Source organism: Anabas testudineus, chromosome 8 (genome assembly GCF_900324465.2).
Source record: "Anabas testudineus chromosome 8, fAnaTes1.2, whole genome shotgun sequence".
In the NCBI taxonomy this organism is placed as follows: Eukaryota; Metazoa; Chordata; class Actinopteri; order Anabantiformes; family Anabantidae; genus Anabas; species Anabas testudineus.
Window position 1 is genome coordinate 7,513,232 of NC_046617.1, and position 10,392 is coordinate 7,523,623.

Below are 10,392 nucleotides of genomic sequence, written 5' to 3' on the forward strand. Positions count from 1 at the left end.
GGGTGTTAAAATATCAACATGGATCGAAGTGAACAACATTAAAACTAAATACAAAATGAATACACGAGAGGTGAGCTGTTGCTGATGTGTGCGGTTATTTTACAGTACTCTGTACCCTGTTTGTCCCTCAATTATATGACATATGACAGAATGACAAACAATTGTCTCTGACAGCAGAGTCACAATACTGAGGACTATTATTTTATTGTGTGTTCTGTTAAAATGAATAAAATACAGCATGTAGTAGTTTTACAAATCCTTGGGCAAAAACTGACCTGAGTGTATGCTCTACAACACAACATGGATGCTCTTCAACTCCGCTGATATGTTTGCCTGAGCATACTGTTTTGTTTTAAAAAAAGAAAGGTGTAAATTGCTAAAAAGATTAAATTAATTATTATTACGCTTTCCATACCAGAGAAGGCTTTTGGTCACAATCAACTACCAACTCCTAACAAGGAACTGAAATGTAAAAATATCAAATGAAAATCTGAACACAAAATAAAACCTATTTAAATGGTAAGAATTAAGACTGTTCAGTCATTGCCTAGCTGTTTGTGCATGTACCTGTTCTGATGGCATTTTAAAAGCAAGTGAGGGCGTGGGTGATTTAACAGGGCCCCAGCATACAAGGCATGTGTTGATCGTGATGTCATGGAGGTGTTCGGAGGAGGCAAAGGAAGAGGCAGGGGGTGAGATGAGATGGGACACAGGCAGACTGATTATGCCGACTTTGTTATATTATCTGTCTCCTTGGAGGCCCAGAGCTCTTTGTGCTGTTTGCGCCCGAAGCCCTCATCATAGTTGCCTTTGCTTTTGAACAGCTGCTGGAAGTGAGGTTTGCAGTAAAATTCACCTTGAAGAGCTGCAAAGCTGCCAAGGCTGCGAGGAGTGAAGTAAGGAAATATATAAATATCAAATATAAACCAAAGAAGTCAGGAGTAGACGAAGAAAGTCAAGTGCAAACACAGGAAAACGGAAGCTATATATAGTCACCTGAGTTTGGCATTGCAGTGCTTGCAGCAGAAGCATGCTGAATGGAAGACCAGGTTGTTGGCAACCAACCTCTCCATTGGGTAGACCGTCTTCCCACATGACGAACACACTTCCTTTTGAGTCTTAAAGCTGAAGGACTGAGCACATAAACATTCAGATTTACTACCAGTCACACAAATATGTGGCACTCTAGGCCTTGATCTTTAGCGTGATGAAAGCCAGCATTTAAAAAGACACAAATGCATTTTGTGTCTTTTTAAAGACTCTGCTCGCTTCTGAGATCAAAGGCTGATGAAAGTGAAGTGGGGCACGAGTAATGCACGCAGATGAACAGAGGGACATGAATGTGTGGGGGGTGAGAAAGAAAAGACAGACAGACTATGTACATTTACCTTAGATCGCTGGACAGGTTTCTCTTCAGCGGGGCTTCTGGTGTCCTAGAAAAACAAAAACAACATTAAAATGTGTGCTTCTAAAATGTGACAACTATTAGGTGAAATCAGTGTATCTGACCTATCGGATTACTTCAAAAGGATGACCTGCCTTCTTATTGCCATTAGCAGTGTTAGTTTTGTCAGTCTGATCTGTCTTTCTTTCTCTTTTTCTAGTTGCTCCATCTGTCTCTTTGCACCCCTGGGAGAGGATCAGGTGCCTTCTGTCTGGTCATGTGAGCCGAGCTCTGGGACTCTCTGCCCTCAACATAGTAGAACAGCTCACAATCGGCCTTGCAGCGAAGAAACTTCACAGGGAAACACCATATGAAATTTCTTACAAAAGCTAAGAGACTCCGTAGCTATTTCCCAGTCTTTTCCCCTCGTTTATGTAGCTTTGTAATCCCTGTATGTAATGAAACTTATTTGTTTACTTAACACTACAATCACACACAGCTGTAGGTTTGCTTTTTAATTATCTGGCTGTCTTTCAGTGCACGTCACCTCATTTTTCTGCACATTGTGGGTTTCGCCGTTTTGTCACGTAATGACACGTCTGACTCACAATGACTGCAGCATTTCAAAGTCTCTATCCACCATCCCCAGCAGCAACAAGAGCGGCCACATCTTCACACAGCACTAACAGGTATTTTGAATGGATAATAACCAGCGAGAGGAAGACATTCAGACACACACAATAACTGCCTTGGAAAAGCCAGTGTGCAGAAGAAGAAGGACAGTCTCTGTTTAGGCAAGGGAAAAGTCCACTGCAGACTTTGCTAAAACCCTGTTATGTAAGGCAGTTTGGCTGGAGCTGGAGGAATGGGTGGAGGATGGGGGGGCTTTTGGGGCTGCTACCAGAGTTGCAAAGAGAGGGAGCTCAGTCATCAACCTGCAACTTCGCATTCTAATTTTTGCAAGTCTGGTACTTTTTGACTTGCAAACCTTTCTCTGTAGGCAAATAACAAATCAACAATCAACATGAGCTCTGTGCATTCATCACTCTCATACAAATTTTAACCTGCTAATGTGAGCTGAGATCAAACAATGTTTAACTGACTGTTGTAAATAACTACTTTTTCTGTCAAGACAAGAACCTAACTAAGAACCAAACAATTCATGCTAACAAAGAGGCCACATTGCTCCTGACCAATACAATCATGGCTATCTCAATATAAACTACATCTGATGGCTATTCAGTGTCAAGACAATGGAATTTCAAGGTTTTCTGAATTAATTAGTCATAAATGTGGTCTGATCTTCATCTAGCTCAAGAGTATTTTCCAAACTAATGTGCCTAAAATAATAACACAAAAACATTACCACCTTTCATGTTTGTATTCAAGGACAACCATAAAAACCTCAGAGTGCTAGTCAGGTGTTAGCATAGGTTAACAAAAACCACTCAAACTTGAGTGAAGATGAGCCATACCTCGCCAAAAGAAGCTTTCAGAGGATCTCCGATCAAGAATAGTTGATTTACATAAAGCTGGAACAGGTTAAAAAGTGATGTCAAAGTCTACAGTTAGATAATCTACAAATGGAGACACTTTGGGACTGTGGCTACTCTAAGAAGTGGGCGCTCAGTCAAAATTCTCCCAAGAACACAACAAGCATTCTTCAATGAGGTAAAGAAACAACCCCAAGAGACAGCCAAACATTTGAAGGCATCATTGGAACTGGCTAACATCTGTGTTCATGAGTCTACAGTAGGTAAAACATTGAACAAGCTAAGTGTATATGGCAGGATACCACGAAGGAAGCTGCTGCTTCTTTAAAAGAACATTACTGAACGGTTGAAGTTTGCCAAAGAGCAGATTGACACCACACAGCCTTATTGGCAAAATTATTTGTGGACTGATGAAACTAAGATTGAACTATTTGGAAAGAACACACAACACTACATTTGGCATAGAAAAGTCACTGCATATCATCATGAAAACAGTATCCCAACTGTAAAGTATGGTGGAGGAACCATCATGATTTGGGACTGTTTTGCTGCATCAGGGCCTGGCCAGCAAAAGAGATGCTATGGAACAAGTTTAGGAGCAGCACACACTTGAAACGTACAAAGAATATGACAGAGCTAAAGCAGTTCAGCCTGAAAAAATAGGCTAAAACTCCACCTGAACAATGCAGGTCTGATCCACAGCTTACAGGGAGTGCCTGGTTGAGGTTATTGCTGCAAAGGGGGGGTGAACCCATTATTAATTCCATGGGTTCACACACACACACACACACACACACACACACACACACACACACACACACACACACACGTCTATATAGATAGATAGATAGATAGATAGATAGATAGATAGATATAGATACAGTGGCTAGTAGCCACCGTGTTTGCCGTCTGTTACATTCAGCATGAAGGGTGCATATGTTTTAAGCCTGCTTGACACGGCTACATTTCTACAGTGGTGTTAGGGCAGCAGTTTTTAATTCATGACTTAAACTCCAGTTTATTTTGCTGCTGAACCCAGTGTGACCTTAAAAAGTCTATTGCATTTTGGAGTGCAGCTTAAAGCAGAATGAATGTTGTCTCCTTTGCCATTTGCATACTATTTTAAACCTTGCTGCTTTAACACACCCAACAACAGAACAGCACTAGTAAAGTTACGGGAACCGGATGACATGTTTTAGAAATTATTATCTCATTAAAACTGAGGCCATGCAGCTTCCTGAAGAGCAATCACATCCCATCTATCTGCTGTCTCATAATATCCCCAATTCCTCTTGAGAACAGTTAATGTTGCTTTTAGCAGCTCACAGCGTGCCGGTTGTCAAACTGGCTCCACGCTAGACCACTTCCTGTTAGTGCAGTAGATGTGTTGAGGCAACACGACTTTGATCTTCTGAAAATTACACTGCTGAATACTATTAAAAACTCAAGTTTGAATGGTGAATGAATGAAAGTTTTGCAGAGCAGGTAATGTCAGTGTGGGCTCTGCAAAAGCATAGTAATAGACGTCAGAAGGGTCTTTTACTACATCTGACAGAGAACTGCTGATTTTTTTTTTTTTTTTTTGAGTGTGTGTAAAAAAATTGCAGTTGCCATTTTAGGTGTAGACATGCATTCCACACACACACACACACACACACACACACACACACACACACACACACACACACACACACACACACACACACACACACAGATGTTCTGAAAGACTTCAGATTCACTCATGCCATCTTGTCTTCTTTTACCTTATATGTACATAAGTCTCAATTGCCATGAAACAGCACGAATGTGGCAGGAAGTTGTTATGACACATCGGCCTTCCTCTGTCTTGTCTCGCAAAGTCTCTGGTGGGAAAAAAAATCTGCTGAAGTCCTAACTGACATCTGTCCCAATAAATGACACTTGTTCTGTTCTTGTTTTAGCTGCAGAGTAACCAAACTACAATAGTTATAATTTGTGTTCGGACGCAAGCAACTCACTAATGAATAAACAGGAATAAATAAGAACTCTCATGGGAGACGTGGAAGATGAAAAACATTTATGTTTACACTTAACACCAAGACGGTTTGTAGTGTAATTAATTAGCTCTACTATGCCTAACACCATTTTAACTGTGAAGAAATTTGACATATTAGTGTGTGAGAAGCTAGAGCCAGCTGGTGGATGGTGTCTGACCAAACAAAGGCCACTTTCACACTCAAGTGGTGAAATCTTCTTGCAACAGAGCTTCAACTCTTACCTCACAGCATCAATCCCCTCACGCTCACTTCAGTTCTCGTTTCAATTTTAATCACACCTGCACATGTCTGCCTGTGTGGGCGTCATGGCTGCAACCACCCAGGAGTTGTTTTTGTGTCCCTGTTTTTTCTTCGTATTTGTTTAAACAAATAAATCTGGGAACAAGTCTTGTTTGCTTTCCTGCTGAGTTAGATGAGAGAATTGATACAACTCTCTTGTTTGCACTGCAAATATGAAACTACAGCCGATAGCTAGAAAGTTGAGACTTAAGATGACGAAACACCTGTTTACTGAAAAACACGTCTGGCACAAAACTCTGTGTGTAACCGCAACGTTTGTTACTCTACAGACACACAATTGTTAATTAGTTAGCTTTAGAGGTTCTGGTAGATTTAATGCTTAGCTAAGCCAATTAGCTGCTGATGATTGGTACGGTACAGTACAATCAAGTGAGCATTATCAATCTTCTCATCCAACTCTTTGCAAGAAAAGCACTGTGCAAGCTATTCTTTGAGTCTGCAATACTAAACTGTGTAGTTTCATCTCTGTGCACTTTCAAGAACAAATTGAATTGGAGTTTTTTTTTTGTTTTTGTCCTTTACTGTCACAAATTCCAGTATTTTTATCCCCAGGGCACAGACCACCCATGTGACCACAGTGCTAAATGACCCCACGTCTGCCCTTACTCTTTCAAAATCTGGAAAAGATGCAACCTCAAAATAATGTGTGCAAGTCCCTCACTGTTCTGGAAGTCACTAAAAGTACAAACCAGACCAGTCTTGTGTATATCTCGGTGTTTATAAACCTGTCTGCTGATGTAAATCATGGTCCTTTAGAGCAGATACAACTCAGAAGAGTATTACAAAGGTGAAAGGTCAATATGTTCATAACAAGTTCAAATGTAAAGAAGTATCTCTTCTTCTCTTTGTAGTGCTGATGAAGAGAGCACATATAGACAAACCCTACTTGCCCCTAATTCACACCTGATCATTCCTGAATAGATGCTGTGGTGCACACCTCACCACATATCCCTAAAAGGTAAGGCAAACACTATGTTAACAAAGGTCTTATGTCATTAATCCAAAAAAGACTCCCACAGCCTTCAACTCCTTATTTTTAGAAGTGTGATCACTGTTGAACAGCAATGGAGAAACAGAACAAATTCAGAGCATCTAGTCCTACATGTCCATCTCAGTCGTCCAGTGGTCTGATTTTAAACTAACCATAACAAACAGCATTTTTTAGTCCACTGCTGGCAACATAAACCATGAATCTCATGTTTCATATTTGCCCTTTCTGGACCTGCATGCCATGGCACTGATCCATGGCACTGAAACAACTACTACATGGAAGACGTATTGCCTCAGTAACTCATGAACATGATGAGATGAGGAAATGTATGTGATATAGATGAGTGAGAAGAAAAGAAACAGACTGGTACAATCACATTTGGGCATTTGGTCAGCTGCCACTTCTCTTCCCTTTTGCATTTTTTCCCTGTTTCAAGGCTCAGGACACTACATATCTGTACATCTAGTTAGACAGCTGACACTTGTTTTTTTCACTTCCTGTCTGGGGAGGCTGTTAAGGTACAGATAAAACCAAGGGACCTAACCAAGCATGTAGAGAAGAGGAAGCACTTGCAGCCTTAATTTCTCCACCTAATGTTGATTATTTCATTTATGTTAATAGATTTTCGCAATTAACTGCATTATTTGATCATTAAATGTGAAGAACCTTGATAAAGTTCAGGTATAATTTCTCAGAGCACTGTATTAATTTTAATGTCTTGGTTTGTCCAATAGTCCAAAGCCCAAAGTTATTCAGTTACCAGCACTGCCAAACTATGAAAAAACAGAAATTCAGCACAACTGAAAACTGCAACCTGAGAACACAAAATGATAAACTAACTGCTGATTGATGTTCTTCAAATCAACTCAATGACTTACTTATTATCGTTTCACCTCTATAACATATATCTATATAGATATATAGGGTTAGGGTTATATTTTACCAAGAATAATTTGCATATGTCATTTCTGAGAAGCAGGCTGCCCTCTCTGATCAAGTAACGCTGACTAGTAGACAGCAACTTTTGCTCACATGACTATAAAATGTCTGCCCAACTATGATAAACAGCCCTCCGTGTTGCCTCTGCTACCGCTTCAAAGAGGCTGCCTCATGGTGCAATTAAAACCACTTAAGTCTTCTGATCATTGTCACAGAGATCTGTCTGATATCAAACTTAAACATGACTCTGCACCAGTGTCATAATATACAACTAGATATCAGTCATTGAGTCCACAGACATTATGTCTAGTTTCGCTTATCTGAACCAAAATTGTTCTAGTTGGTGGAAGAATGTGTTGAAGGCCTCAAGCTTGTGTCGACTTGACAAGAGTAGAGGCTACTACCTTCTGTGAGTGACCTGCACGAAAAAATGATCAGATGTTATCATGGACCGGTGAGGAGGGAACATTTCACAATCAAATACTCCTCCAAGGCTAGAATTCAGGACAACATGCCCCATCCCGTCTTAAAAAATACAAATCTGACTTTCAAATATCTGCTCTACAATCACAGCACTCTACCACCACACACTGAAGACTTCTTTACTGTGGACAGAGACATTACTGAATTGGACCTTGAAGGTGACGTGAGAGGGAAATGAATGCTTTAAAACTTTATCCCCACATAAGACACTTAAGTAGTTAATAGCTGTTATAAGCGATGGACAGTAGGTTTCCCACAGAGCTTTACAGGCTTTAGATTTGATTTGTTGCCCATCTGCTGCTGACTGATGACAGTGTAGGTAGCACTACAGTAAGAGTTTACATGAACAGTCTGTCCTGAACTCTTTTCAAACCAGAAAACCTACACTAAATCAGTGCTGATGGTCATAGAGATGCAAAGCTGTGTGTATGAAACTGCCATTTGACAATAAAAAGCTTTGGAGAAGTTTGAACTATAATAAAAGGTTGTTAAAAGATAATCATCCTAACGATGTAGTTTCTTCCTCTGCAGTAATACATTAACGATTTTTGAATTTCATGATCTCATGACTGATTTACTACTGTGTACTACATCTGACCCTTTATTACCAGCTGCCTGAAGTCTCTTTTAGACTCTTTTAGACCTCAGACAGTGAACTGTGTCAGGGAAATGAACAATGAAACAAATGAAAGCGAAAGAAATGTGGTAAATCTTTGTTGTCTGTGTCTGAGCCTGAATACCTAAACACATGTTTACAGACGCTAAGGGGAGACTAGTATTCCCCCAGGGAAGAAGAAAAACAGTTGCATGGTTTTCAGGGTGAATGCACAGTGACTGTCCTGTAGGTAATTGGCAGACATGTGTCTGATAATTGGAAAATAATGATTTATTCTGCATACAACTGATTTGGCTTGTGAAAGTGTGATGTTTCTGTGCAGCACACTTCAGAAAACAATACATTAAAGATTCTCCTTGACTACTTCTCATTTTCAAAGCCTAAACAATGACACTATACCACAGCAAGTGATTGGGGATGGGAAATGAGGCGACACGTATGGAGCTTGTTAAAAGCGTTTCTCTATTTAATACTGTTCTACATTATTACATCTGACAGCAGGCTAACACCCCTCCTCCCAACATATGGCACTTTGGACATGCCTGACAATCAAGTTTTTGTACCGTTAATGGGAAGTGTTTGACAGAAGAACATATGGTGAAACACAATAAATGTAGTTTGTCAAAATCCACAATATTTATTTATTTTTGGACAAAGAAGCCGGTCAAATTGAGTCAGCATAATGTGAAATACTGACAAATCAGCTAAGAGAAGGGGGTTTCAATCTGTGCAGTCAACTCTGCCTAAAATTACAGTCGGGCAGCCCACTGACAAAGGCAGTGAATGAAAATGACCATATTCTTACTTAAGCCTTGTTGCCATATGCCAGCACTGTAATAACAGACTGTTGTAGATGTGGTGCGCTGGACCCATAAAAAGTGGTTTTACTAGACCACAGAGCAGTGTGTAAACTACTCAACAACACAAACACAGACAAGACATTTGTATAAACAGTGAATAGTTGGTTTTATTCTGAAGTCTAGTCACTCATTCATTTGGTATTATGACAGCAGCTTTAGGCTGAGTTCATGAGCTAAAGGACCATTTAGTTTTTTAATGACCATGGATGCATACGTACCTCGCCACAGTACACATTTAATCATTTTGTCCTTTTTTCACACCTGGATATGTTTGTGCCAGAACAAAAAAAAAAAAAAAAAAAAAAAGAGTAGCTTACATGAATAAAGTATGTCATCATTATGATTATCATGTATGTAAGAACAGGTTTCTCGTTATCTAACTGGAGAACAACAAAACCTAGATACCTTTTGATGAGAGGGTGCTGTCTTCATCCCACTTCCACTGTAACTACAGTGCTTAAACAGATCTTCTACTTTTACTTATGTGATCATTTGTCTGAATTTGTAAAGCGTTTTAAGGATTAAATCAATTATAAACCCCTTTTACTCCACTGTTCTCATTTCACGTGCAAGACAGCATGTTGGACCCTACTTTAGGCCTGTTATTACATGTATTTGCTAAGAAACAAAACAAAAAAAAAACACACAATTTAATATATGAAATCCGTCTAGAAATTGGCTGATGTGCAGCAAATAAAATGATGAATTTTCAGCTAGAAGGAGAGATACGAAAACGATGTGTGTGTGACAAGTATTGTTCAATGGGCTTAAATCACATTGTTGATATTAACTAGCCATGAAGCTAGCTAACTAAATCGCATTAAAACAAGAGGCGCACTGTTAGCATTCAGCATTTTGAGGAACACGACGGCGGGTGTTAAAAAAAACAACCCTTCACACTTCAAACATAAAGCTCGCATCGCATGCACACACGCTGTAGCTGCCTCCAACACTCGTCGCGCCGCGGAGGACAAAAACAAGCCGAGCCCCAGAGAGCGGACGGACATCATCACCTCACCTCATCTCACGGAGGAGAAGCAGAAGGGAGCACAGCGGAGGGAGGGGAGGCTGCAGACGCACAACAGCCGGGGAAAGGCACACTCACCATCTGCGCTTCTGGTCTGCGACGCACTGGCTAATAACCCGCACTCTGCTCGCTCGGTGGCTGGAGGAGGATATCTGCCTTCTCATTCACTTTCCTGGGAGGCTTTGTCGCGGACGCTGGCCCCGGTGCCGGTGAGTTTCTGGTCCCCGTTAGTCTCCTCGTCTCGGTTTTCTACAGAACAGGTT

The 10,392-nt window shown here is 40.4% G+C and overlaps 1 protein-coding gene across 1 annotated transcript; it reads right to left on the reverse strand.

Annotated features, from left to right (window-relative positions):
* Positions 1-360: 360 nt before the first annotated feature.
* limd2 (LIM domain containing 2) lies at positions 361-10,392 on the reverse strand. Its single transcript, XM_026353572.1, has 4 exons — positions 10,208-10,392; positions 1,389-1,433; positions 997-1,133; positions 361-882 (listed from the first exon to the last, which is right to left on the reverse strand). The coding sequence occupies exons 1-4, from the start codon at positions 10,208-10,210 to the stop codon at positions 723-725; spliced, it is 345 nt and encodes a 114-aa protein (XP_026209357.1). The 5' UTR covers positions 10,211-10,392; the 3' UTR covers positions 361-722.